The 26,848-nt window shown below is 33.8% G+C and overlaps 9 protein-coding genes across 12 annotated transcripts; 2 read left to right on the forward strand and 7 right to left on the reverse strand.

Annotated features, from left to right (window-relative positions):
• Positions 1-23: 23 nt before the first annotated feature.
• On the reverse strand, positions 24-1,923 carry LOC128395668 (short/branched chain specific acyl-CoA dehydrogenase, mitochondrial-like). The gene is made up of 4 exons (XM_053356130.1): positions 1,767-1,923; positions 1,486-1,713; positions 1,210-1,416; positions 24-1,094 (listed from the first exon to the last, which is right to left on the reverse strand). Exons 1-4 carry the CDS (start codon positions 1,803-1,805, stop codon positions 303-305), a joined length of 1,266 nt encoding a protein of 421 aa, XP_053212105.1. The 5' UTR covers positions 1,806-1,923; the 3' UTR covers positions 24-302.
• Positions 1,924-2,736: 813 nt separating this feature from the next.
• On the reverse strand, positions 2,737-4,022 carry LOC128395800 (gamma-glutamyl hydrolase A-like). Its single transcript, XM_053356285.1, has 3 exons — positions 3,418-4,022; positions 3,334-3,370; positions 2,737-3,263 (listed from the first exon to the last, which is right to left on the reverse strand). The coding sequence occupies exons 1-3, from the start codon at positions 3,906-3,908 to the stop codon at positions 2,829-2,831; spliced, it is 963 nt and encodes a 320-aa protein (XP_053212260.1). The 5' UTR covers positions 3,909-4,022; the 3' UTR covers positions 2,737-2,828.
• A 1,167-nt stretch (positions 4,023-5,189) lies between these two features.
• Positions 5,190-6,029, reverse strand: LOC128395600 (keratin-associated protein 6-2-like). The gene is made up of 2 exons (XM_053356054.1): positions 5,761-6,029; positions 5,190-5,656 (listed from the first exon to the last, which is right to left on the reverse strand). The coding sequence occupies exons 1-2, from the start codon at positions 5,885-5,887 to the stop codon at positions 5,295-5,297; spliced, it is 489 nt and encodes a 162-aa protein (XP_053212029.1). The 5' UTR covers positions 5,888-6,029; the 3' UTR covers positions 5,190-5,294.
• A 674-nt stretch (positions 6,030-6,703) lies between these two features.
• On the reverse strand, positions 6,704-7,956 carry LOC128395598 (gamma-glutamyl hydrolase A-like). The gene is made up of 2 exons (XM_053356051.1): positions 7,322-7,956; positions 6,704-7,256 (listed from the first exon to the last, which is right to left on the reverse strand). The coding sequence occupies exons 1-2, from the start codon at positions 7,895-7,897 to the stop codon at positions 6,822-6,824; spliced, it is 1,011 nt and encodes a 336-aa protein (XP_053212026.1). The 5' UTR covers positions 7,898-7,956; the 3' UTR covers positions 6,704-6,821.
• A 137-nt stretch (positions 7,957-8,093) lies between these two features.
• Positions 8,094-9,742, reverse strand: LOC128395597 (gamma-glutamyl hydrolase-like). The gene is given in 3 exon segments (XM_053356050.1): positions 8,094-8,681; positions 8,760-9,202; positions 9,205-9,742. Coding segments are annotated over 3 exon segments (1,041 nt in total). The 5' UTR covers positions 9,380-9,742; the 3' UTR covers positions 8,094-8,258.
• A 742-nt stretch (positions 9,743-10,484) lies between these two features.
• LOC128395596 (short/branched chain specific acyl-CoA dehydrogenase, mitochondrial-like) lies at positions 10,485-12,446 on the forward strand. Its single transcript, XM_053356049.1, has 4 exons — positions 10,485-10,661; positions 10,752-10,967; positions 11,059-11,265; positions 11,524-12,446. The coding sequence occupies exons 1-4, from the start codon at positions 10,623-10,625 to the stop codon at positions 12,313-12,315; spliced, it is 1,254 nt and encodes a 417-aa protein (XP_053212024.1). The 5' UTR covers positions 10,485-10,622; the 3' UTR covers positions 12,316-12,446.
• A 266-nt stretch (positions 12,447-12,712) lies between these two features.
• Positions 12,713-25,236, reverse strand: LOC128395595 (short/branched chain specific acyl-CoA dehydrogenase, mitochondrial-like). 3 transcript variants are annotated; one of them, XM_053356047.1, is made up of 4 exons: positions 24,965-25,236; positions 14,283-14,498; positions 13,804-14,010; positions 12,713-13,696 (listed from the first exon to the last, which is right to left on the reverse strand). In XM_053356047.1, exons 1-4 carry the CDS (start codon positions 25,001-25,003, stop codon positions 12,905-12,907), a joined length of 1,254 nt encoding a protein of 417 aa, XP_053212022.1. In that variant the 5' UTR covers positions 25,004-25,236; the 3' UTR covers positions 12,713-12,904. The 3 variants fall into 3 exon arrangements, with proteins under 3 accessions (XP_053212022.1, XP_053212021.1, XP_053212020.1); XM_053356046.1 differs by lacking the exon at positions 24,965-25,236 and adding an exon at positions 14,590-14,755; XM_053356045.1 differs by lacking the exons at positions 12,713-13,696; positions 13,804-14,010; positions 14,283-14,498 and adding exons at positions 23,239-24,199; positions 24,357-24,563; positions 24,650-24,877 and having other exon boundaries at positions 24,965-25,216.
• LOC128395592 (uncharacterized) lies at positions 15,652-20,873 on the reverse strand. The gene is given in 5 exon segments (XM_053356041.1): positions 15,652-16,887; positions 16,958-17,760; positions 18,635-19,383; positions 19,386-19,974; positions 20,445-20,873. Coding segments are annotated over 4 exon segments (2,955 nt in total). The 5' UTR covers positions 19,945-19,974; positions 20,445-20,873; the 3' UTR covers positions 15,652-16,043.
• On the forward strand, positions 21,974-23,331 carry LOC128395599 (acetylcholinesterase-like). 2 transcript variants are annotated; one of them, XM_053356053.1, is made up of 2 exons: positions 21,974-23,122; positions 23,193-23,331. In XM_053356053.1, the coding sequence occupies exons 1-2, from the start codon at positions 22,380-22,382 to the stop codon at positions 23,236-23,238; spliced, it is 789 nt and encodes a 262-aa protein (XP_053212028.1). In that variant the 5' UTR covers positions 21,974-22,379; the 3' UTR covers positions 23,239-23,331. The 2 variants fall into 2 exon arrangements, with proteins under 2 accessions (XP_053212028.1, XP_053212027.1); XM_053356052.1 differs by having other exon boundaries at positions 21,975-23,222.
• Positions 25,237-26,848: the final 1,612 nt, after the last annotated feature.

Here is a 26,848-nt window from a genome sequence, read left to right on the forward strand (position 1 = left end):
TTCTATCATCTTTATGAGTTAGAGCTCAATCCGTTTTATTTATTTTGATATAATGTTTAGATAACAAGTGGTTACAAACTCAGAGTTTTTGCTCTTATTTTTATCATTTTGTATTAAAGGGTTAAGTTTAAAAAGTATGAATTATCATACCTAAAATTGTGATAAGATGAAAAATGTCTACAATTGAATTAAATTGTCATCTTCTTATCACAATTTTAGGTATGATAATTCATACTTTTAAACTTAACACCCTTTGATTGAAAAATCGAGAAAGATAATATATTTTCGATTAAAAATTTGAATTATTTGTAAATTGTTTCCAGTGATTTAGCGATCGTGTTGAATTGTATATTTGTTGTTCCCTCGTAGATACAACCGATTTTACAGTCTCGGTAATATTTTTCAACGGGACAATCTTGAGTAAAACCAACACCTCCCATCCATTCAACGCATTTACTAGTGGTCATTGTCGCAACTTCGGAAGCATAATACTTGGCCATTGCACCTTCTTTCACGATATTGGCACCAGATTCACGTAGTCGAGCTGCATTGTAGATCAAAAGTCGAGCGGCTTCAATTTGTGTGGCCACAATAGCGATTTGATGTTGCATCCCTTGGAAATCGAAGATCTTTTTACCAAATTGTTTCCTCTCGAGAGTGTATTTAACGGTGTAATCGAAACAACCTTGAGCTAATCCGAGCATTTGAGCACCGATTCCAATCCTACCTTCATTCAAAGTTCCAATCGCGTATTTGTATCCATGGCCTAATTTGCCAAGCAGATTCGCCGCTGGTACTTTAACATCTTCAAATGTTATTCCACAGGTAGATGAAGCTCTGATACCCAATTTTTTTTCTGGTTTAGCGATTGAAAATCCAGGCATATTTGGCTCCAGAATAAAACAGGAGATTCCCTTGTAACCTTTACTAAAATCGGCATTAGCGAAAACCAAAAATACTCCTGAATGTTCAGAATTGGTAATCCAAGATTTTCCTCCGTTGATGACAAAATGATCTCCTTTATTTTCAGCTCGAGTCTTCAAAGCGAAAGCATCTGATCCTGATCCTGGTTCCGAGAGGCAGAAAGAACCGATCTAATATAAACGGAAATAAACAAACAACCTTGTTACTTCACTCTTAACCACTTGATGATTTCTGGATATTGTTTACATTGACAGTATTTAAATAAAACACCGATTATATACTTACAGTGTCTTTACATAATCTGGGTAAATATTGTTGCTTTTGCTCTTCAGAAGCATAATTGTTGAATGTACTCATTACCAAAGTGTTGTGCACATCCATCAAAGTGCTAACCGATGGATCAAATTTAGCCAACTCTTCAATAACGAGAATGGTGGTGAAGAAACTAGCACCAGTTCCGCCATATTTAGTGTCAGTATCAACACCCATCAACTAAAATTGAAGAAAAAAAAGAAAACCTTAACCATCGGTGTAAACACTAAAAACCACCTCACAACTTACACCATTCGCAAATAGCGCATCTATGATGGTATTGTCCATCTCGGAGGTTTCGTCCATTTTCTTAACTCTTGGGGCAACCAAATCTTGACATAACTTGTTGACCATATCCTTGATTGCGACCTCATCTTCAGAAAGTGTCGTTAATGGACCACAATTAGGGACACTTGTTGATAGATTGGTAACATTAACCAAACTGCAATTTATTGGTTTCCGTAAACACATAAAAATCTAGAAAATAATTGAAGATAATTAGTCGTCAATCAATTAAAGGGAATTTTTACCTTTGAATTTAATCGTTTAAGAGAATTGAAGAGAGCCATTGAACGTGGTAAACTAGTGGTTAACGCAGATTCAAAATACACTTATGATAACGTGAGTTGTTTGAGTCTCAAGCAAATAACTTTTTTGAAATGAGAAAATGCAGAATGCATGCTTATATATACTCACAAAGGTATAGAGTCAACTCGCCAAGCCGCTTAAAAGAAAAGCTTAATCCTTTTGGGATAATCCTTTCGAAAGGCTTGGCGAGTTGACCCCGAGGTTCGGTGTCAACTCGCCAAGCCTTCAAGTAAACATTGAAACTAATCCCTTTGTTTTTGCAAAATTTAACTAAAGTAAATTAAAATTTTCTGACTTTCATAGGTATTGCTCTAGAATAGGTTAGGAATTCTGGGCCCTCCAGGTCATTCATTCATATTGACCTTTTCCGTCGAGGAATCATGCAATCTGGTGCTCCAACGGTAACACGACTTTCTATGAGCGTGAAGGTGCCTATGGACGTCGAGGATTAACTTTAGCTTCAATGGTCGATTATCTCCCCGCTGAATCCGCTAATGACACAACAAACATACCCTCAGGTCAATCTCTTGCTTCATCACATCAAAGTCATTCCAATGAGCAACATCATCATCAAAGCTTCCCAAAAACACCTGAAGTTATCGCTGATTGTTTGAGAGCAACTGATTTACAACAATTAACCGCAGCTCAAAATAGTTTAATAGATGAGATGAGTTTATCCTTTGGGCCTTTTCTTGGATTTCTTCATGTGCATTCACAGATCTCAGGAAAATTCTGGTACTCTGATTGAATCATAGAAAATCGTTCGTGTTAACAGTTATTGTGCTTGAAACAATTGGAATCTTATCGGAATAACTAAATTTGCTTGTTATGGCATCATGAAACTGTTATGAAATATCATTGATATGAAATGTGTTTCGCACTCAGATTGATTAGTTGACAGCATTAAATTGATACATTTTGATTCATTTTAATTAATATAATAGTCAGGGTAACATATTAAATCCATGTTTCTGTTATGATAACTTAATGTCGATAACAATTAACTAATTGAAATAATAGACCTGTATATCTGGGCTACTAGCATTAAGACCATTATATTGTGGACAATAATTATAAATTAATTGTTTTCGATAATTATAATCATCGACAGGAAAACGATGGACACTTTTTCTGGCCTCACTGATGAAGAAATTTGCGAAAAATTGACCAATTAAAACGGCATCAAGTGAATGTGGAGTGTTTGATCTATCATCCGAAATGACCGGTTCGAAGGCTGGTTTTTCTGGATGAAATTGAAGCCCATAAATTGGATAATCAACTGATTCAATTACTGAAATAAATTCTATTCCATCACGATCTACACTTCTCCCCAATGTTTTGAAAAATTTACCAATTCGAGGGAAAAACTGACCATAAATTGGACTCAACTGGAAACACCAACTATGCTCGTTATAAGTAACGTTTTTATGGCTAAGAATCTAAATAGAAAATCAAAAGGAGAGACAATTAACAATCGCATTAAATTGAAAATCCCAATAACATGATTACCTTAATTATTTGTTCAGGAGCTTGTTGGAACATTTTACTTTGTTGCATTTGCGTATCATTCACCGTGAAGGTTAATCGTTGGACTAAATTTTAGCCTTACACTTAGCTAATGGCCACTCAGCTAATCCATTGGCAGCGTAGAGGAAAAACTCAAACCCTTGACAAGTTCCCCACATTGGATAATACTGACCATTATCATTGATTTTCAAGGCGATTTTCCAAATAAGATAAGCCGATTGAGTATAAATCGACTTCATTAAATCAAGTGTCCCACCGGTAAATAACATCCCAGAGGTTATATTGATCATCTTGGCATAATAATCTTCATCTTTACCCACCAGGACCGGAATCACTCGTCCACCACCGGACTCAATGAATTTAGCATAGCTGGAGGGAAAGTTAGAGGGCGATGTCCGGCTGCCAGAATCTTCAATGGGCATTGTTAGTATACCGATCACTGGACTATGATTATAATTACCATCATCATCAAAAGCATTGGTTGATTGTCCAGAGGCTAAATTCTGATGATGATTAAATAATAAAACGATCAATGTAATTGATGATATGATTGACATGATGATTTGGGCTACAACTCATACAAAAGGAAATTAACTTGATTTAAAATGAAAAACAACTGAAATTATAATCAACTGTATTTGATTGAGTGAATTGTAAGAATAGTTAATCGTTACATTTGATTCAGTGGTTAAATGAGTAATATCATAAACCAAAAGGAAATTATCATATTATGACATTTAATTGTTAGCTCAGTAGTTGAAAGTACACAATTAAAGGTTAATTATTTGAATAGAAACCGAATTAATCAGATTTTTTATCATCTTCACTCATTTTAATCGTTGCTAATTACAAGGTGATAAACAACTACATAGAACAAATTAGACAAAAAATTATAAATTTATAATTCTAAATAATCTCTTCGTTTATATTGAGGCCAATCTTCGTGAAATTCTAATTTGCCGTTTTTAATGAATTTAATCGAAATGGAGAATAAAGAATTGGAATTTTAATTTGGTTGATTTTTAATCAATCAATTTCTAATCATCTATTTGCTATTAACTCTCAAGTTTGTTCCAAATAGTTATTTATCCACATGTAAGTTAACCTTTTGCTAATTTTTATTTATAGTTAATTATTTAAATAACCACCAAGTAAAATAATAAGTTTGCTCATGAGATCCATTTAACCTAGTCGAAATTTGGACAATAATTGTAAATTAATTGTGGACAAAAAAATTACAAAAGAAGCTTGAACAATTGAAAACCAGCTGATTCGATAAGTACAGAAAAAATCAGCGTTAATTATAAAGAAAATAAGAAAAATGATCATTCAGAATAAAAAGAAAAAAAGAGAAAAACAAAACAAGAGACAATTAATTTCCCTCAGGCGAGAGTTTGTTGTGACTTTCGACTTGTAATGGATGTTATGTAATCATAGAATTAGAATTAAGTCACTAAATGACAATTAATTGATTGTCAAGATTAATAATTAAGCTCGAAAGAAGAAAAAAACGAAAACAAAATGAAACAAAAAAAGTTTCTCGAAGAGATCGAGGGGAGATGTAAACATTACGTTCGTTGAGAAAAATATTATGATAGAAATTTAATTATTCTTTCACTGAGAAGTGTAATTATCAATTGATTGCTCTTAATTTTCTTTCATAATTAATTAACTGTAAAGAATCAAATGGTTTTCATTTGTTTGTTTTTAAATGTAAAACTGAGCAATTTTCTCACTTATTTTGGAATAATTTAATTAATAGAAGATTAATCATGTAAGCGGATTAATTAATTTTGACCCTCTGGTTAATTGAATTGAGAAATAATTTCAAGGTAAAATTGGGAATAAATTAATTTAATTGTTTTTGGGAAAAGAAAAAGAAATTTATTACAAAATAGTTTTATTTTTTATCCGATTATCAAAGATAGAGAGAAGTTGTTTTTTTAGAATCCAAATCCGTTACCGATTCCGATACCTAATCCGAAGCCACTTCCACCGCCGTATCCTGGTCCGCCACCATAACCTGCTCCTGAACCAGCTCCATATCCTGAGCCATAACCTGAGCCTCCTCCATAGCCCGAACCACCCCCATAACCAGCACCAGAGCCTGAACCATAGCCCGAACCCGAACCAGCTCCGTAACCAGAACCTGAGCCACCTCCATAACCAGCTCCTGAACCAGCTCCATATCCTGAACCATAACCAGATCCTCTACCAGGTCTATATCCATATCCAGGTCCATAACTTGACCCACCGCCGATTCCAGCTCCAATTCCAGCTCCAAATCCGCCGAGTCCAATTAAACCTTTTCAAGTAACAAAAGATCAAACAATCAATTGAAAACCATCACCAATTCAAACAAAAATCAATCAAATGAAAAGCAATCAATTGAACTAAAAAAATTCTTACCACTTCCAATTCCGATTCCGATTCCACTACCGAAACCACCTCCTCGTCGGTAACGATAAGGGAAAGTAGCAAGACTAGCACCAATTAGACAGATAAAAAGGATAACAACTGAATTAAAATTAGCCATAGTAATGAAATTTAATTGTGAACAATTAATGAGAAGAACAATTTTTACAAAAAAAAAAGTTTCAAAAGTCACAATCAACAAGCGATCAACAACTAAGCAAATGCTAAGATTTAATTGCGATATTTATAAGGAGGGAGATGGAATAATTTGTTTCTCATTCCTCTCCCGAAGAAACCAGAGATGTTAATTCAGTTTGCAATTAAAGTTAATTCAGTTTAATTTTGTAATATTTTCTTGGGGCTTCTAATCAATGATTAACCCTTAAGGGCACAAAAATAACATCCAAAGGGTTATCCATCTGATAGTAAATGATAAGACACCCAAATGAATATTGAACCGGTTAGTTGATAGGAGGAGGTGATGAAGATGAAGATGATGATCATGAAGATAAAGACAGAGAAAAAGAAAGACCAAGATGATGATCAGAGTTAATTATTACCTTGGAAGAGTAAAAATTGAAAAAAATGAATCCAAATAAGTAAACAAAAGTTTCAACTCGAAAAATTAAATTCTTATAACCTCATCTTAATTATATTCTGAACAATTAAACTTTCACATGAATTTAATTAAACTGATTGATTGGCTTAAATTAATTTACCTCTGAGAATCATCTACAATCAACATTCAGTTCATTGTTAAAAATAAGTAATTAGTTAATCACTTAGATGAACAATAATATCAGTTAGTAATCTGATTGATTCAGTTATACACTAAAGGGCAACAACTTTTACCTTCATCAACAATCAAAATTAATTATTTTGTTTCCTTAATTGTTACATATAATCAATGAAATTAATAGTGTGTTTCCCCATTGGCACTAATTAACAAAATTAAATTGATACATTTAAATTAATTGTAACATATAATTAAGATTAAATTTCAATGTCTCTGTTGCGATAAAGATATCGCAATGATTAATGATGATAACAATTAACTAATTGAAATAATAGACCTGTTCGTTATCATAACTGGCGTTAAGAGCAGTATATTGTGGACAATAATTATAAATTAATTGTTTCCGATAATTATAATTATCGTCGGGAAAGCGATGGACACTTTTTCTGGCCTCACTGATGAAAAGATTTGCGAAAAATTGACCAATTAAAACGGCATCAAGTGAATGTGGGGTGTTTGACCTATCAGGTGAGATGACCGGTTCGAATGCTGGTTTTTCCGGATGAAATTGAAGCCCATAAATTGGATAATCAACTGATTCAATTAGTGAAATAAATTCTATTCCATTAGAGTCAATACTTTTTGCCAATGTTCTGAAAAAATCACCAATTCGAGGGAAAAACTGACCAGAAACTGGACTCACAGGTAAACACCAACTATGAGCATTATAAGTTACCCTTTTATTGCTGAGAGTCTAGAAAAAAACAATTGAAAATCAAATTAAATTGAAATCAACTCATTAATGATTATGGTAATTACCTTGATTATCTGATCAGAAGCCCATTGAAACATTTTAGATTGTTTGATTTGAGTCTCATTTACCATGAAGGTTAATCGTTCGACTAAATTTTCAGCCTCACATTTGATTAACGGCCACTCTGCTAATCCATTGGCAGCGTAGAGGAAAAACTCAAATCCTTGACAAATTCCCAACAAGGGATAATACTGATCATTATCATTGATTTTCAAGGTAATTTTCCAAATGAGATAAGCCGATTGAGTATAAACTGAATCAGTTAAATCAATTGACCCACCGGTTAACAGCATCCCAGAGGTTATATTGATCATCTTGGCATAATAATCTTCATCTTTACCCACCAGGACCGGAATCACTCGTCCACCGGCGGACTCGATGAATTTAACATAACTGGAGGGAAAGTTAGAGGGCGATGTCCGGTTACCAGAATCTTCAATGGGCATTGTTAGTATACCGATCACTGGACGTTGATTAAAATGATGATTATCATCAGAAAATTTGATTGATTGTCCAGAGGCTAAATTCTGATGATGATTGAATAATAAAACGATCAATATAATTGATGATATGATTGACATGATGGTTTGGTTAAAATGAACCCGTAAATATATTAACACTCACAAAATTAAATTGATTTCAAATGAAACTACAACAAAAAAATGTAATCAACTGAAATTATGATTTGATTGAATTATCAGTGGCTCATAGTAGCTAATTGTTATCAATTGGCTCGATGATCAAATGAACAGATATTATAAACGGTAATCCCATTGGTAAGATAATTATTAACATATGATTATATCATCAGATTTAATTGTTTGCTCAATAGTTGAGAGTACATAATTATTGGTTAATTGCTCTTGATAATTGGATAGAAACTGAATTAGTTGAACTATCTCTTGATTACCAACAGTTTTCATCAATTGTTTATTTCACTAATCACCAAGTAAAATAATAGGTTTGCTCGTGTGATCCATTTAATCCAGTGAAAGTTGGACAATAATTGTAGATTAATTGTCGATGAGCCTCTTCAGTGTCAGGATATTGGTGACAATTAAGACGAGATTGATCAATGAAAAAATCGGCAAAATATTGGGAAACCTTAATCGCCTCAGGGCTATGTGGTGTCTTCCGATATGATTTAACGATATTGGGCTCAAATAGTACACGATCAGGATGAAATTGTAAACCATAATAAGGGTAATTAACACCCTCAATGATTGAAACAAATTCAAGGCCTTTAGAATCATAATTAGTTGAAAGTATACGGAAAGTATCACTTAATTGTTGGCTTGATTTAACAGTTTCTGGTGTTAAGCATTGGTGGTGATAGTTAATTGTAACATTGTCATCTTGTAGAGTCTAATGAAGTGAATAAATAATTCATGTGTTATGATAATTGAATTAGTAAAATTGTTATAACTATCATTAATTGTTTACCTTGATAATTGATTCATCAGCTTTGTTGAACAATTTAGTTGATGATTTAAGCTCATCTGAATTAAGGGTGAAGTTCAGATTCATTGGCTTATCCCATGAGGAACAGCGTGTCAAAGGCCAAGTTAAATTGTTTGCAATGTAAGCAATTAATTCAAATCCAAGGCAAACACCAAATAATGGATAATAATCACCACGTGAATTAATTTCATTGACATAGTTCCAGATGTGAACAGCTGATCTTGTGTACTCAGAAGTGGTCAGGTTAAGTCCACCGCCGGTGAAAAGTATTCCATTGGTTATGTTAACCAAATTTTCATAGTATTCAGGATGACCACCGACTAAAACTGGAATAACTCGAGCACCAGCTGATTCAATGAGCTTCACATAACTTGCGACAATGTAACTCGAACTATTGATCTCGACTTTGTGTTCATCGTCCCAAGAGGAATGGACAATATACCGATCACAGGCCTTTCGGTGTTACAATTAACTGAATCAATTGTCCCACGATCATTGGAATTGACAATTTTACTTTCCAATGCTCCAAGATCACAATTAACAAGCAATGAGGTTGAAAATAAATCACAGACAATAAGAGTAACTGTTATTAGGAGCAACATGTTTAATTAGATTTATAATCGTTGATTGTTTACTAATAAACAATCAATAAAGATCAACTGGTTTTTATAATAATAATAACGGTAATCATGATGATGATCAGATGAAATAATTAACTAAAGTTAAATTAACCACAGGAGTTGAAGATGAAAAAGATTCAATTGTTTCATTGATCGTCAACTGATCAGCAATTGATTTCGTGAAGATAATTTAGTTAATTTGATATGCAGATGAGATTCAATGTTTATTTAACAAAACAACAATTAAAATAATCTCCTTAATTGTGATAATATTGTAGATTAGCTCAGTAGGATACTCAGATTAAATTAAATTGTCAAACGCACTCACTAATTGTCAATAATATTTTCAAGTAAATATTAATAATATTGTAACTAAGGAAATTGTATCCAACAATTAATATTGATTCATCAATCTAACAGGTGATTAAATAAACCTAATTCAATTAGTTAATTGTAGTTATTAATAGATTGCACTACTAATCAAGCTAAAGGTCAATCCTTGGTAATCAATTAATAATTTACAATTAATTTTAAGGTAATTAGTGAGTAAAACTTTTCATGTCTATTAATTAATAAGTAAACAATTTAACCTTCATTTTGATTATCATTTGTTGATTTGCTTTTTGATACAATTGTTGATTTTTTTTTCTTCCAATTGATTAACTGATTATCTTAATCTTTCATCAATTAGATTAATTTGACACTCAAGAGGTTAGTTAATTATCTGAATGAAAAACACCCAATCAAAGATAATCAATCTGTAAGATTATTAAACACAAATTGTTCTGATTAAGTAAATTCAACTCATTTGAAAGTTAATCAAGGTGATTAACTTAATATGATATAATCAAGACTGCTGATTACAGTTAACATGAAAATAGGAACAATTAATTTTCATTATTGACTCTTAATTGTTATCATTTGTATCCTTTTCCATTGATAATCATCCTAATCATTTAATCTATTTACCAATCCAATCTTAATACTCTCAAGTCTAATCTATTTTCTTATCGATCCTTTTAATTAGAAGATTAAAGATTAGGATCAGATCATCTTTCTCCATCATCATTTCTCATCATCATCTTCATCTCATTTACAATCTAAGTCACAATTGAAACTCTTAAATCAGTGTTTTCTGATTGACACAAACTCACTTTGTATTAATAAATTGTTCCAACCAATTTAACCTTTTGACCGCTGGACATAATCAGTTAATTTACCATCAATGGCTCTTTTAAATTCTATTAGACAATTAAACTCCAAGGTAAGGTGGCAGGTTGTGTTACCATTTGACCCTTTGACCCTTTGACCCTTTTCTATTTTTGTCTTAAATGTTTGTTCATTTGTTTTCTAGGTCTCTCTGTGTTTACGGAAACCATCAACTTTCAGTCGGTTGTTATCGACAAGTCGAGTTAATTGTGGTCCATTAACGACACTTTCTGAAGATGAGGTCGCAATCAAGGATATGGTCAACAGGTTGTGTCAAGATCTAATCGCCCCAAGGGTCAAAGAGATGGACGAAAAATCAAAAATGGACCAAGTTATCATAGACGCGCTTTTTGCCAATGGTGTAAGTTAATCGTCATCAATTGTTACGATTCACAGATTTGTTCATTTTAATATCTTCATCATTAATTTTCACCACTTGTTGATTGTTACAGTTGATGGGTGTTGATGCTGACACCGAATATGGAGGAACCGGGGCCAATTTTTTCAGTACCGTTTTGGCAGCCGAGGAATTAGCTAAATGTGACCCATCGGTCAGTGCGCTAATGGACATTCACAATACTCTTTGTGTCTCGGTGTTCAACAAATATGCTTCTGAAGAGCAAAAGAAAAAATATCTCACCCGATTGTGTACAGATACGGTAAGTCTCAATTTCAATTCTGTATAATAATAGTTAATTGTTCACTTAATTACCTGATGTCTTCAGCCCTTCAAAATTGCATTGAGAAAACAAAATCAGGTCAAACTGAAGTAAAAATTTTCAGTGCATCTTGATAAAGGGATTTATTAATTATATGAAGTAATTAGTAGCAACCAATCAATTGTAATCAATTAATGATGAGTGTGGTAAGATTGATAAAGAAGTTAATTAGTTTTAATATTATATTCATATGATTAGGTTGGTTCATTTTGCCTCTCAGAACCAGGATCGGGTTCTGATGCTTTCTCATTGAAAACTCGTGCCGAGGATAAAGGTGATCACTATGTAATTAACGGAGGTAAATGTTGGATCAGTAATTCGGATGTCGCCGGTATTTTCCTCGTATTTGCCAATGTAGATCCAAGTAAAGGTTATCGAGGGATAACTTGTTTCGTAATGAACAGGGAAACACCCGGTTTGTCAATTGGTAAACCCGAAAATAAATTGGGTATCCGAGCATCGGGAACATGTACCGTTACTTTTGACAATGTTAAAGTACCAAAAGAAGATGTGATCGGAACCGTAGGTCAAGGTTATAAAATAGCAATTGGAATTCTAAATGAAGGTCGAATTGGTATCGGATCACAAATGGTTGGCCTGGCTCAAGGGTGTTTCGATCATGCCGTCAAATATACTCTCGAAAGGAAACAATTTAACCAAAGGATCTTTGATTTCCAAGGGATGCAACATCAAATCGCTAATGTGGCCATTCAAATTGAAGCCGCTCGACTAATGATCTACAATGCAGCTCGATTACAAGACACTGGGGCCAATATCGTTAAAGAAGCGGCCATGGCCAAGTATTTCGCCTCCGAGGTCTCTACTTTGGCCACAAGTAAATGCATTGAATGGATGGGAGGTGTTGGTTTTACTCGCGATTATCCCGTTGAAAAATATTACCGAGACTGTAAAATCGGTAACATTTATGAAGGAACATCAAACATACAATTAAATACAGTTGCTAAATTGTTGGAAGCTGAATACAAGTAGATTTACTAAATTTTCCATAACAAAAATTTCCACTGACAATCTGAAAACCACGATTACAATCAACTTAATTTGATTGCATTTTGTATTATTTGAACAAATTGTTTAAAAGATAAAATATATTTTCACTTTAATTGTTGTTAATTTGATAAACTTTTTTTTCATCTCAAATCTTGAGTAGTTTCATTTAGATTGATTAATGTTTATCTAGGAATCGGTGATTTAATCATTGATTACAGATTTTTAGATCATTAATTGTATTCAAGATTATATCCAATAAGAGATCTCAGTTTGTTGCTAAGAAATTTCTGATGATCAATTAGAGATTTTTAATCAAGATTTTCAGCTCCGATTAGTAATTAGTTAGACTTAGTAATCAACCTTTGATGAACAATAATCGTTGATTCCCAAAGATAGGTAAGTTTATTATCATTAGATTAATGATAAAGTAGAGAAAATAATTAGATCAAGATGATCAATTAATGCATTTGATTGGCATAGTTAAATTTACAATAGAAAAACAAATAACAATAATTTGGGCCCAGATAACAGATAATTAATGGTTTGGTTTAGTCATTGATTAGAATAGAATTTACTTGTAAATTGTTTCCAGTGATTTAGCGATCGTGTTGAATTGTATATTTGTTGTTCCCTCGTAGATACAACCGATTTTACAGTCTCTATAATATTTTTCAACGGGATAATCGCGAGTAAAACCAACACCTCCCATCCATTCAACGCATTTACTTGTTGTTATTGTCGCAACTTCGGAAGCATAATATTTGGCCATTGCACCTTCTTTCACGATATTAGCACCAGATTCACGTAGTCGAGCTGCATTGTAGATCAAAAGTCGAGCGGCTTCAATTTGTGTGGCCACATTAGCGATTTGGTGTTGCATCCCTTGGAAATCAAAGATCCTTTTACCAAATTGTTTCCTCTCGAGAGTATATTTAACGGTATAATCGAAACACCCTTGAGCTAATCCGAGCATTTGAGCACCGATTCCAATTCTACCTTCATTCAATGAGTCGATTGCGTACTTATATCCATGACCTAGTGTTCCAATTAAATTCTCCGCTGGTACCTTAACATCTTCAAATGTTATTCCACAGGTTGATGAAGCTCTGATACCCAATTTGTTTTCTGGTTTAGCGATTGAAAATCCAGGCATATTTGGCTCCAGAATAAAACAGGAGATTCCCTTGTAACCTTTACTAAAATCGGCATTAGCGAAAACCAAAAATACTCCTGCATGTTCAGCATTCGATATCCAAGATTTTCCTCCGTTGATGACAAAATGATCTCCTTTATTTTCAGCTCGAGTCTTCAAAGCGAAAGCATCTGATCCTGATCCTGGTTCAGAGATACAAAAACTTCCAACCTGATGGAGAAAAGAACATAATAGAATTAAATTCATTTCTAATAAGATGATTGATAAAATAATTATCGATTAGATGTCCATCATTTTGACCGGTCAAGTGTACTCACTGTATCTTTACATAATCTGGGTAAATATTTTTGCTTCTGCTCTTCAGAAGCATAATTGGTAAAGATTTTCACAATCAGAGTATTATGAATGTCCATAAGTGCACTGACCGAGGGATCACATTTAGCCAATTCTTCAATACTCAAAACAGTGCTGAAAAAACTAGCACCGGTTCCTCCATATTTAGTATCAATATCAATGCCCATCAGCTGAACAGAGAGAGAGAGAGAGAGAGAGAGAGAGAGAGAGAGAGAGAGAGACAAATATCAATTAATTATCAAAAAAAAACTTTCACATTAACGGCAACAAGGGTTTCGATCAACCCTATGAAATTGATTCTAATTGATAATTGTTTGATCTTTTTGCTGGTGCAGATTTATAAAAGTTATCTAGTGGTATTTTGATCTATTCGTAGCGCTTCAGGTTCGTCTTGTTTGTATCAAACACTGTGAATCGTAACAATTGATGACAATTAACTTACACCATTGGCAAAAAGCGCATCTATGATAACTTGGTCCATTTTTGATTTTTCGTCCATCTCTTTGACCCTTGGGGCGATTAGATCTTGACACAACCTGTTGACCATATCTTTTATTGCGACCTCATCTTCAGAAAGTGTCGTTAATGGACCACAATTAACTCGACTTGTCGATAACAACCTACTGAAAGTTGATGGTTTCCGTAAACACAGAGAGACCTAGAAAATAAATCCAAACGGTTAATCATTAGTTATTGTTATATTCTCAATTGAAGGGGAAAAGGTCAAAGCTTAGACTTGGACTTTTTACCTTGGAATTTAATTGTCTGATAGTATTTAAAAAAGCCATTGATGGAAAAGTAAACAATTGAAATTACAGAAAAAAGTAAACATAAACAACTTTATTAACGAGTTGTTTTCATCTCAAACAGGTGGCATGAGAAAAGAGTTGATTGGATCCGAATCTCTTTGAGATTTCATTCAATTCGTTTTCATTTCGTTTTATTTTCGATACTTTTTCTTAAACAGACCAATTGTTTCGAGTCCAATTGTCTTTTAAACACAGAAAACACAACAAAAAAAAACAAATCGAAAACTTTTTTGACCTGAATTTTTCTTCAGATCCTGGATATCAAGTAGTAATCGTTTCTTTCCGGGATCAACGCGGATCTAAAAACCGACTGAAATTCTGGTTAAATTTCAAGAGCCAAGATTTAATCGCTTCAATTTTACATAATTGACTAATGATCATCTTTAATTGTTGATCTGGAAACTGATTAATTAACTGATACCAATGATAATTTTGCAAAACTTTCACTTTTTAAACCAAGTTTGTTCTCATACGTTAATTGTTTCATTGTTAATCTATTAATCCAGTTAATCGTAAACGTTTGACCCAAAAAAGATTAATTCATCTCCAAATGATTAGAGAGATAATCTTACAATTACCAACGTATCATTTATTTTAGATTATCCGAAATTACTTATCTTAATGAAATTGTTCAAATCCAATTGTTATTGAATTTACTGAAATCCATGTAGATGATTATCTGGTTGAAGATCACTTGATACAAAAGAATACGATAATTGTATTGAAGTGATTGGCTTAGTGATCTAATTAAAATCAAGATTAACGTCTAATAATTATTGAATCAATTGATTGATATTTGGAATTGAGCCCAATTGGAATCGTAAGTAAATTTGATCGGGACTAACGACAATCCAATCAATCAGAAAAGGAATCAACAATCAGACAATATGAAAGATGCGCCCTTGAAATTAAGCCTTGATCCAATCTAATAGTTGAACAATTTATTAAATTGTTGCCAAATTGTAAATGAAACTTAATCAGAATAAATTGTTTCAATTGGAAAAGAAATACATAAGATACAATTTATTTATAATGTGATTTGAATTAGTTGAACAAAAAATTTCTTCTCAAAGAAGATACAAAGTTTTTCCATCTCTTTTATAACAATTTACAATTAGTGATGCGATTGATCACAATTAAAAGAGAGTATCGACAAAAAGTAATATCATTAATAACAATTAACATTAAGTTGCATCAATTAAGAAGGCAGTTGTGAAGATATTGAAGGTTAATTAGAGAAAATAGTTAATTGTTGTTGATTGAACACGAGAACGAGAAATTAAATGTTGTTATTAGAAAAATAGAGTTAATTTGGTGATGAAGATTCAACAACAATTAGAAATTAGTGAGAAAAATGATTGATATCGTATGATTAGAAGAAAAATGATTCGAGTTTAAGATTCATCGGCTTTTATTGGCTCGAAAGTGGTCATTGGTTTCATGGTAACGGTGGCACTTTCTTGTTGAGATCGTTGCAGTCTAAGGTCACTTATCGTTGAGGCTGAAGCCGCGGGTATGATGGTGGTGCCATTTGAGTGTTTGGTGGGTGTTAAATTGTTACTTCGTTCACTGATGATTCCAGCACCGAAAGGATCTTGTAAGTTGTTGGATGAAGATGATGAAGAGTCTAGGCCACTTTTACCATATTTACCGACGATTGAGTCGATCCATTGGTTGTAATGAGCAACGTTAACATAGACACCGGGTACGCCTGGTTGACCACAACCGATTCCCCATGAGACTAGACCAGCAACTTTCCAAACACCACCGACATCACAGACTAGAGGTGATCCACCGTCACCTTCACAAGCATCTTTACCTGGTTCACCACCGGCACAAAGAAAACCGGAATGAAGTTGATAATGGTGCCCAAGGCGAGTTTGTCGAAGTGTTTGTTCACAATCAGAGTGTGAAAGTATTGGAACATCAACTTCTTTCAATACCGATTGATATTCACCTTGAGTACCGAATGAATCTTTACCCCAACCGGTAACCCAACATCGAGAACCAGCAAAATTTTCATAAGTTGAAGGTACACAAGCGGGTGCAATATGAGGTGAACTGAGATCAACAGGTGATTCTAAACGGATCAGTGCGATATCATTGATTAGATTACCTGGATAATACTCAGGATGAATTATGATTTCATCGACAAACTTTTCAACGTGCGAATAAAATTCATCATCTCGATGAACATCCCATTCACCAAGTCGAGCTTTCAAATCTTCAGCGCGATTACTAAAAGAAGAAAGAAAAATTCATCGAATTAAATTTCACCGATCAAAATTAATCTTCTAAATGTATTTACCTTTTAATACAATGAGCGGCGGTTGCAATCCATTGACTAGAGATGAGAGTACCACCGCAAACATAAAGGCTATCGGCGGGTCCAAGACGCTTAAGAATGGCTACTTGCCAAGGGTATTCACCAAATTCAGTTGACGATTTGTGATATTGAAGATTCTGAACTCGACCATGAATACCGACAGCATTTCTTATGCCACATTGGCCATAAGCTCCATCAGACGATGAAGCTGAATTAGGACCGGTCAGTGGTGCGTTAGGTTGATAGGATGACTGATGATGAGGATAAGAACCAGGTTGATGTGAAGGTGAGGGAGGAGGAGGTTGATGGTGAGCGATTGATTCGGTATAAGTCGGTCTAATGGGTCTAATTGGAAGTGGCTGATGATTTTTAATAGAAGGTCTTACAGGTCGACCACCAGTGTAATGTCCATTTCCAGGATAAATTTGTTGACCATAAGGTTTAGGACGAACCATTGATACATCAGTATTGGGCTGGAATCGTTTTGAAGGTTGACCAGGATGGTGTTGACCATTAGGACCACCGGAACCATACAAGTTATACCCACCCTGGTTGTAAGAGTTCGGAGGTGGTTGATTGTAGGGTACAGAGGGTAAATAATTATCTTGAGAAGCGGCCATTGGATAAAGTGATTGCGGTTGTAACAATTGATTTGGAACCTCATAAGTGGCCGGATAATCGGGTAAAAGTCGACAACAAGTTCTTAAAACACCACAGTTTGACCTCGACGACCCCGACGAGCCAAAGATACGACCCAAAACCTCCGATGTATACTGACCATTGGTCTAAATATCCAAATATAAAACGAATTAAGAATCGCAATCAATAAATGATAAACAAAAAGTAAAAGCAAAATAATTTTATAAAAAGTAAATTTAATTCATTTTGATTGCTATTTTTAAATTGACAATTAACTTTCCCTGTTGTCTATCACTTGGTAAGCGGTGGGCTGTTACCTGTTGACCTACTCTCTACCTTTTGTTAGGGTCAAGCCCACACCAAAATAATTTACTGTTCATTTAACTGTTATTAACATTACGATGTACAATTAACTAAACGATTTATTTTTAATCTTTCCAATTGAAAGTCAACATGATCAAGGGAAAGTCAAAGGTTACCAGGAACAAAAAACTTCATCAGAAACTATTAATCAACATGATCCGTGTCTTAATGATTTATATTTATATCAATTGTTGTAAACAATAGTAATAATTATCATCACTCTCACTCATCATCATCAATTTGACACAAAAATGGAGATGATGAAAAAATCAACAATCAACAGAAAATTTAATCTCTATTTTTGGTTTTTCACTCTCCATCTTATCAAGAAAAAAAAACAATTCATGACAATCAGATGATGATGATTCTTGATGAGATTCATCCTCGGTGGCTAACATGATGAAGATGATGATGATGATGATGATGAACTGTAATTAGTGCTAACCGGTTAATAGTTAATTTAATTTTCTTAAGGCCTGGTTTAGTTTCTTTCTTTAGTAACATGATTAGCACCTTCTTAGTTCAAGGTTCCTTCAACCTTTTTAAATAAACTGCTAATTGTTACCATTAAGTTGATTCACTCTCACTAATTAAGTATCTCCTTTCTCTTGATTTTTGTTGATTAAGATGATTAAAGAAGTAAAAAGAAATACTTACATCATTTGCATTGATTAGATAAGATTCGCTTTGTGGACGATTTGATCTTCCATCGATGGACCTTTCGTCGATTGGTAATCGTCCCGGTGGGGATTGTGAGGGTGCTGGTTGATATTGTTGATTGTTGACACTTTCTTGGGCAAATGATGAAGCCACTGATGGATAGTGGGGCTGTTGATGATGTTGTTGTTGTTGTTGGTTGTGTTGGTGTTGGTTTTGTTGATGTTGTTGCTGTTGTTGTTGTGGGTGGTATTGATGCTGTTGGGGTTGATGTTGTTGCCTTACTTTTGAACGATAAAAAGATGCCAATTGAGGTGGAATTGAGTATTGATGCATAGCACTTTGAGCGTTAACTAAATCATCGTAATCGCCCAAATTAGCTCCTGGCCGATGGCCCATCAAGGTGTGGACAGTTGGACTTTTGCTTCGTCCAGGCTGTTCGAGGAAACCATTTTTACACATGTAGAAAGGGACACAAACACAATCTCTCTGAGGTTGTCCACCGTTTGGTGACAACTGACCACCAAAATAGTTTGACTCAAAAAGATTGGCCTCGTAGCTTGTAGGCTTAGGCTTAAAGGCGGCGGTTAATCCTTGAAGAGCGGCTCCCAAAAATTTTGCATCATTCGGTCCAGCATAACCTGTGGAGGGCACCGAGGGTGGGAGATAACCCTCCTCTTGATAAGCAGCATTATTATCATTTCCACCTTGATTATTGTAATCGTTTGATTGTTTTCCTGGTTGAGAATTGAAGATGAAGATGATGATGATAAAATTGACTGACCAGGGGAACCAGTTAATGAGATGATCGGTATAAATCCTTGGATTGCGAGACCTTGTTGTTTAGCTGAAGAGGAGGAAGATGATGATGACGAGGTTAGGTCAGTATTGTCATTTAAAATTCGAGATTCTCGATTTCCAGATTCTTTTCGAGCCTTACGAGAACCTCCCAGATAATGGTCAAGATCAAGTGCTCTTGAAGATCGACCCATTATATGGGCTGATTTTCCCATAGGCACCGTTGATGACGTTGTATTATCGATGTCAACAAGGTCAATCAATGTCTCACCTTGTTGATCGCCAATATAAAGACTTGCGTTGTTTGGTTCGTTGAGGTTAAAATCATCTCGAACTAATTTTTCATTTGGTTCACTTTCAGTTTCGATACTTATGTCACCTCGACCTGATCGCCCTTCGATCTTACCTAAGGTCGAATTAGCTGAATGGGTACTTGTAGTGTTGGTCGACGAAATCGATGAGATCAATGTAACGATGAGAAAACCAATGAAACTAAATTGTAGTTTCGTCATTTTTTTCTGCTTAATTATCAAGAAACTTTACTGTTCAGGAAAAAAGTTTTTTCGACAATTAGTTGATTGTTATTCTTAAACTTTCATGATAATAGTTTGAATGTAAATACTAAAATGAATTTAACTGAATTTCAATGATTGAATAATATTTGGATTGATTAACCTTAATTGTTCAGGAAGATTATTAATAGTTTGAGAAATGTTTCCTTTCACTTTTTTTCATTCAATTCTAATTTTAAATCAAATTAAGACACTGACAAAATAATCAACTGATTGATTCTAATTGTATTACTATCTTAATCATAGTCACAGGGGGTTAATTGTTGTTTGATTCTGTAAGCAAATAATTTATGATTCACAATGATGGTAATGTTTGTTTCGTCTAAATTAGATTGTCACAATTAAGTAAATCAAATGTTAACAGTCACAAATTAATATAATAATTTTGTTTTCATCTATTCATCTGATGACAATTAGTTAATTGTGAAAAACAAACTTACCTTAAAATGAGACAACAGGTTGAAGATGTTAAAGTTAATGTTAAATTGAACAAATTGTAATCATATGTTGAGGATTTTTTGTTATTGTTGCAATTGATTAAAAAGTAGATGATTAAATCTAATGATGATCAACAATCAGTAGCTGATTGATATTAGAAACTAAATAGTAAATCAAGTATCAAATGTTAACAGTTGAATGATAAACAAAAGACTCAATGTTAACCTAAAAACGATTGAGTTTATATATTGGAATCGAAGTTGAAAAAACCGTTACTTGGACCTAAAGATGAGAGGAGGAGGAAGACGAAAGTAGATGATGACGGTGATGATGAGAAGGAGGGGATGATGATGATGATGGAAGAAAACAGGCCAGAATATTTTCTTCAGTCTTTCTTTTTTTCGTCTTCATCTTTTGAGTGAGAATTTAGATTCAGGTTGTTACGTGTTAAAGGTTATGACTTTTTTTCTCTTTCTTTTCTCTTGATAACATTTCATCTCGATCATGTAAACGATTTCGAATTTGGAAGAACAATTTTCGTTGGAAAAACCAACTACGTACATTGCGTATCTTTCGAACGTCATTTGAAATGTTCTAATCGCGTTTCGCTCATTTGGTTAACGAGAGAGAAAAACTTTTTCTTTTTCTATTCAAATTTTATTCTATTGTTGTCTCTTGGTGTGGGTTCTAATTTAATAGTTAATTGTTAACGATTAAAAAGTTATATAACTTTTTTTTTCGTTATCTAATAATCGAAAGTGTTGAACTTGATCAAATTTACTTTATTTGCTTCCGCAAATATTGCCAAATAGAAATTCCCAGAAAGTTAATCTTATAATTAATCTCAATCGAGTTGATTGTTCAATTTATCGGATTTAATTTGTGGTTCTAATTGTTTCATATTAACATTAATTTTCTTATCAATTTGGAAAAACCAAATTGTTATTTCGTTGTTATGATTTGATTGACCCAACGATTAACTTCTCGAAAATTACCAGGTTGATTTCCAATTATCAATAGTTGACTATTTTTGGTGAACAATTAACAATAATCAGTTTCTTTTAAGAAAATTAAGAAAAATTTCCAATCTAAAGAAGTTCAAACTTGGCGGTTTTCTTTTTTTTTCTTGCGTTTCCAAGGCAAAAATGATATTTTTCGACAACTGTACCAACAAAGATTAACAATTATACGCGAGTAATTTTGGAGAACGTGCATCAGAAGCGCTGATTTTCAGAGAAAAAGACATTTTCTAATAATTTAACATTCGGCAAATCAACTAACTTATTAAATAAATTTAATAAAATCAAACAAGTCAAAATCTCTTTTAACTGTGATTAGATAATTTAACTGACATTAAAATTTTCAATTTTCGAATTGTTATCTCAGAACCGATCACCAACAACTTCGATAACCGCTTGAAACGTGAGATTAACTCATGTGAAGTTACAAACCTTCAGTTTCAATCCATGATTAATTATACAATTTACTTTTTACTTTAGATAATTTTTTGATTGTTCAATAATTATCAGACTTAAGGAGTTTCAAAATACATTGAGTTGGATTAACTTCGAATCGGAAATTCGTCTTCACTTTTCACTTCTTGTACAACCTAAATGTTCACATTTACTTTAGAGATTTAAATTGCTCTGGATATGAACAAGTTTCAGATAAATGGTTTCGACTTGAACATATGGTTCACGGATCTAATGACGGAAGTCCATGAGGATTACCTGACGATTCTGACCGACTAGAATGACGGTTTAAAGTGGACCCTCTTCTCTCTTGGATCAATGGCCAATGCTTTAGTCGATATCATGATTCATGAATCGTTTTATTGGCATTCTTGCTCATTCACCTCATAGATTCATCGATTCCCACCAAAGTATTCGTGAATCAATTGAATTATCTGATAACATGATTGGTGGAAAATATTTTAAATGAAAATCATGCCCAAAGTTGATTTGGTTATTCAACATGGTGAAAATTATCAATTATCGGTGATCAATTTTACAATGGCCATCAAGTGGTTGACCTTAAAGTCGGCCATTCGCTATTCGCCATCATCTTCAGATTCACACAATTCAAATCAACAGTTTAGTGTGAATGATGATGATACCGACTCATCATCCATCACGGTTTCAACTTCCTATGGTGCTCTTAGAGGCTTTCGAGTCTCAGTTCTTGAACGTTCATTGGGTGTTTTCCTGGGAATACCTTATGCTGCTCCACCAATTGGAGCCAATAGATTCCGAAAACCTCAGCCACTTCAACCATGGAGTAACATGAGAGATGCAACCAGATTTGGTCCACAGTGTATTCAATTCAAGCCCAATCGTACCTTCACCCCGTGGATCTCACCAGAAGATTACATGTCTGAAGATTGTTTATATTTGAATATTTGGGTTCCATTGGAAGAAAGTGCTTTCCGAACATTATCTTCCTCGATTGGTTCAAATCGTCGACCAACAGTTCAACTTCCAGTTATGGTTTGGATCCATGGTGGAGCCTTTTTCTCGGGTTCGGCTGATCTTTCAACCTACGATGGGAGAATCTTGTCTTCCTATGGTAATGTAATCGTGGTAACAATCAATTATCGACTTGGAGCTTTTGGTTTTCTCAATTTGGGAACAGCATCGGCACCAGGTAATCAAGGTCTTCATGATCAAGTAGCTGCTTTAAGGTGGATTCAGGAAAACATTGGCTACTTTGGTGGTGATCCAAATCAAGTAACACTCTTTGGCCAAATAGAGTTGGATTCAGGAAAATTCTGGAGCATTTGAATCAAACGACAATTGATCCCCCAAAGACAATAAAGTTTATTTCGTATTAGTTGATAATAAGAAAATTTATATTGGAAAATACAAAATTTATCATTAAAAGGGCGAGACTTTAGTGGCACATTTGAGCCTAATTGTTACCAAAATTTTAAGCTCATGTTGATCATCAGAATAAATAAAAAATTGAATTATTTGTAAATTGTTTCCAATAATTTGGCAATAGTGTTTAGTTGAATGTTTGATGTTCCCTCGTAGATACATCCGATTTTACAGTCTCGGTAATATTTTTCAACGGGATAGTCTCGAGTAAAACCAACACCTCCCATCCATTCAACGCATTTACTAGTGGTTATTGTCGCAACTTCTGACGAATAGTATTTAGCCATTGCACCTTCTTTAGCAATATTAGCACCGGCATCTCGCAATCGAGCTGCATTATACAATAATAGGCGAGCGGCTTCAATTTGTGTGGCCACATTAGCGATTTGGTGTTGCATCCCTTGGAAATCAAAGATCCTTTGGCCAAATTGTTTCCTCTCGAGAGTATATTTGACGGCATGATCGAAACACCCTTGAGCCAGGCCAACCATTTGAGCACCGATTCCAATCCTACCTTCATTCAAAGTTCCAATCGCGTATTTGTATCCATGGCCTAATGTACCAAGCAGATTCGCTGCTGGTACTTTAACATCTTCAAATGTTATTCCACAGGTTGATGAAGCTCTGATACCCAATTTGTTTTCTGGTTTAGCGATTGTAACACCAGGCGTTTGTTTGTCAACAATGAAACAGGAGATTCCCTTGTAACCTTTACTAAAATCGGCATTAGCGAAAACCAAAAATACTCCTGCATGTCCAGCATTGGTAATCCAAGATTTTCCTCCGTTGATGACAAAATGATCTCCTTTATTTTCAGCTCGAGTCTTCAAAGCGAAAGCATCTGATCCTGATCCTGGTTCCGAGAGGCAGAAAGCACCGATCTAAAATAAACGGAAATAAACAAACCACCTTGTTACTTCACTCTTAACCACTTGATGATTTCTCGATATAACCACTTGATCGTCTAGATCTTCACCGATTAATTAAACAATTATTATCACTTTTTCTTGTTCGTCTCAAGAGCTTCTGAGTACTTACAGTGTCTTTACATAATCTGGGTAAATATTGCTTCTTATGCTCTTCAGAAGCATAATTGTTGAAGGTGTTGATTACCAAAGTGTTTTGAACGTCCATCAAAATACTGACCGATGGATCAAATTTAGCCAACTCTTCAATACCCAGAATGGTGGTGAAGAAACTAGCACCAGTTCCGCCATATTTAGTGTCAGTATCAACACCCATCAACTAAAATCAAAGAAAATCAAAAAGAAAAACAAAAAGAAAACCTTAACCATCGGTGTTAACACTAAAAACCACCTCACAACACCTACACCATTGGCAAATAGCGCATCTATGATGGTCTTGTCCATCTCAGAGGTTTCGTCCATTTCCTTAACTCTTGGGACAACCAAATCTTGACATAACTTGTTGACCATGTCCTTGATTGCGACCTCATCTTCAGAAAGTGTGGTTAATGGACCACAATTAACCCGACTTGTTGATAGATTGGTAACATTAACCAAACTGCAACTTATTGGTTTCCGTAAACACAAAGAAACCTAGAAAATAAATGGAAATGATTAATAATCAATCATCCCAATTAAAGAAAAGGGAAAAGGTCAAAGGATAAAACACTTGTTGCTTACCTTGGAATTTAATTGTCTAATAGAATTTAAAAAAGCCATTGATGAAAAAGTAAACAATAGAAATTAAAGGAAAAAAAAGTGTAAACATATGACAAGAGAAAGGAAAATCTTGTTTGGCAACATAAGGGGTTTTCTTTCACGTGTTGAAAGTAACATGGAATTTGAATCTCTTTTACTTTGTTGATTCTTCAAGACGAGATGTTCCTCTGTGACCTTTGGTTGGGTCTCTTCATGTGCATTCATATATCTCAGGAAAATTCTGGTACCCTGATTGAATCATAGAAAATCGTTCGTGTTAAAAGTCAGTGTTTTTCTATTATGATAACTGTTGAACCTCATTGATTGTTAATTGTGATCTTAATAACTATCAATCGATTAATACACTACGGCTATTACACTGAATATCTCCAGAACTAAAAGTCATATGAATGTCAAACTTGACCAGAGGACTGAAAAGAATTGAAGCGCTCGACCCTATGATTTTCAAGGTCATTGAGGTCATTTTACGAAGGTAGCGTTCAAAGGTCATTTTAAGGTCTTCGTGTGAAAGGACACAAAAATTTACACTTAAGTCTTGGGTTTGTACAAAGACAATCAACTCGTCGTTAATTTTTAATAATCAAAACTAATTGAATTGTTTTCATGTTAATCAAATGAGAAACAGAACAGAAAATTCATTTAAAGTCATTGAAATGATGATAGTTAACTAATTGCTTTGATTTTAACTGAAATCGCAAATAAGTTTAAATTGTTATAAATGTTTTCTTAATTGACTGTTGATGATAATATTAAAAATTAATGATCATTGGAAAGTTCAATTGAAGATGAAACTAAAAGAGAGTAAAATGAAAGAGTGAAAGGTCAAGTGCTTTTGATTATCATTTCATGACGATGATGATGATGGTCACCTTTCGAGGTAGGTCATTAAGTCTCTCTCATTATCATCATCATCTTAATCATGACAATCGAATGCGGAAGTCAATTTGTTAATTATAATGATTATGAAACTTTTAAATTATGTTAATCTTATTTACTTTCACTCATTACTTTTAAATTTATAACATCTCGAATATTCTGAATTGGAATACAAATATATATGTGAGTGATCAGTAGTTAACAATCAGATTGAACAATTGGATTTCGATCATGAAAAAGCTTCCCAATAACAATAATTAAATCAATTTTGTCGAAAGTCATTTAATCATAACTTCTAATGTACGACAAACAGCCTCGAGTGGTTTTCGTTTACTCGCTATCCGAGCAAAAGAGTAAGTGCTACCGCTGATTGACCTCTAGTGCCTGAACAAAGGCCGATTTACTTATGAATTTATCGAAACTCGTAACAGACGTTGATTTGGACACTCAAATGACCTTGAAAGCCGATCGAAACAAAATGACCTGAGTTACCTTGTTTTCAATAGTGATTGTTGTCAAGACTTCCAGACCTTTTTTGAGGTTAATCTTGCCTATCCAAATGTGTGAATGTTCAATTGCTGTTTAATTTTAACAATATACTAATCAAAATTGATAATATTAACTAGAAATTGACCAAATCGACCTAATTAATAAAGGTAACTATTAATAATAGCCTGAAGCTTTAGCTTGATCATTAGATGAACTTTAAGTTTTTGATCAAAAAAGTTGAATCTAAATTTGAATAATTTTTTAAATGTTAAGGTCACTTTGAATTGTCAATTGGATTTTTTTTGATCATTTGACAATTTAGGTCAAACAATTTACTAAATCCATGATAATCATTAGGTGAGACTAAGATTGAAAAAACTTGGTTACTAAAAATTACCAATAATCACAATTAAATTTAATTGTGAGGAAGAAAAAAAAACAATTCAAAGTTGAGAAACAAAAAAGTTTCAATATTTGATT

This window comes from Panonychus citri, unplaced genomic scaffold (assembly GCF_014898815.1).
Source record: "Panonychus citri isolate SS breed McGregor unplaced genomic scaffold, ASM1489881v1 Contig00141, whole genome shotgun sequence".
NCBI lineage: Eukaryota > Metazoa > Arthropoda > Arachnida > Trombidiformes > Tetranychidae > Panonychus > Panonychus citri.

Coding starts and splice junctions, on each gene's coding strand:
- LOC128395599 (XM_053356052.1), top strand. CDS start 22,380: ATGAAAATCATGCCCAAAGTTGATTTGGTTATTCAACATGGTGAAAAT.
- LOC128395595 (XM_053356045.1), bottom strand. CDS start 25,003: ATGGCTTTTTTAAATTCTATTAGACAATTAAATTCCAAG. Junction 24,564..24,649: donor ATGCGCTATTTGCCAATGGT/GTAGGTGTTGTG, acceptor CTTTGATTTTAG/TTGATGGGTGTTGATACTGA. Junction 24,200..24,356: donor CCAGATTATGTAAAGACACT/GTAAGTACTCAG, acceptor CGTTTATTTTAG/ATCGGTGCTTTCTGCCTCTC.
- LOC128395600 (XM_053356054.1), bottom strand. CDS start 5,887: ATGGCTAATTTTAATTCAGTTGTTATCCTTTTTATCTGTCTAATTGGT. Junction 5,657..5,760: donor CGGAATCGGAATTGGAAGTG/GTAAGAATTTTT, acceptor TTACTTGAAAAG/GTTTAATTGGACTCGGCGGA.
- LOC128395800 (XM_053356285.1), bottom strand. CDS start 3,908: ATGTCAATCATATCATCAATTACATTGATCGTTTTATTATTTAATCAT. Junction 3,371..3,417: donor AAGTGTAAGGCTAAAATTTA/GTCCAACGATTA, acceptor AATGCAACAAAG/TAAAATGTTCCAACAAGCTC. Junction 3,264..3,333: donor CTCCTGAACAAATAATTAAG/GTAATCATGTTA, acceptor TTTTCTATTTAG/ATTCTTAGCCATAAAAACGT.
- LOC128395598 (XM_053356051.1), bottom strand. CDS start 7,897: ATGTCAATCATATCATCAATTATATTGATCGTTTTATTATTCAATCAT. Junction 7,257..7,321: donor CTTCTGATCAGATAATCAAG/GTAATTACCATA, acceptor GTTTTTTTCTAG/ACTCTCAGCAATAAAAGGGT.
- LOC128395668 (XM_053356130.1), bottom strand. CDS start 1,805: ATGGCTCTCTTCAATTCTCTTAAACGATTAAATTCAAAG. Junction 1,714..1,766: donor TTAAACGATTAAATTCAAAG/GTAAAAATTCCC, acceptor ATTATTTTCTAG/ATTTTTATGTGTTTACGGAA. Junction 1,417..1,485: donor ATGCGCTATTTGCGAATGGT/GTAAGTTGTGAG, acceptor CTTCAATTTTAG/TTGATGGGTGTTGATACTGA.
- LOC128395596 (XM_053356049.1), top strand. CDS start 10,623: ATGGCTCTTTTAAATTCTATTAGACAATTAAACTCCAAG. Junction 10,968..11,058: donor ACGCGCTTTTTGCCAATGGT/GTAAGTTAATCG, acceptor TGATTGTTACAG/TTGATGGGTGTTGATGCTGA. Junction 11,266..11,523: donor CCCGATTGTGTACAGATACG/GTAAGTCTCAAT, acceptor TCATATGATTAG/GTTGGTTCATTTTGCCTCTC.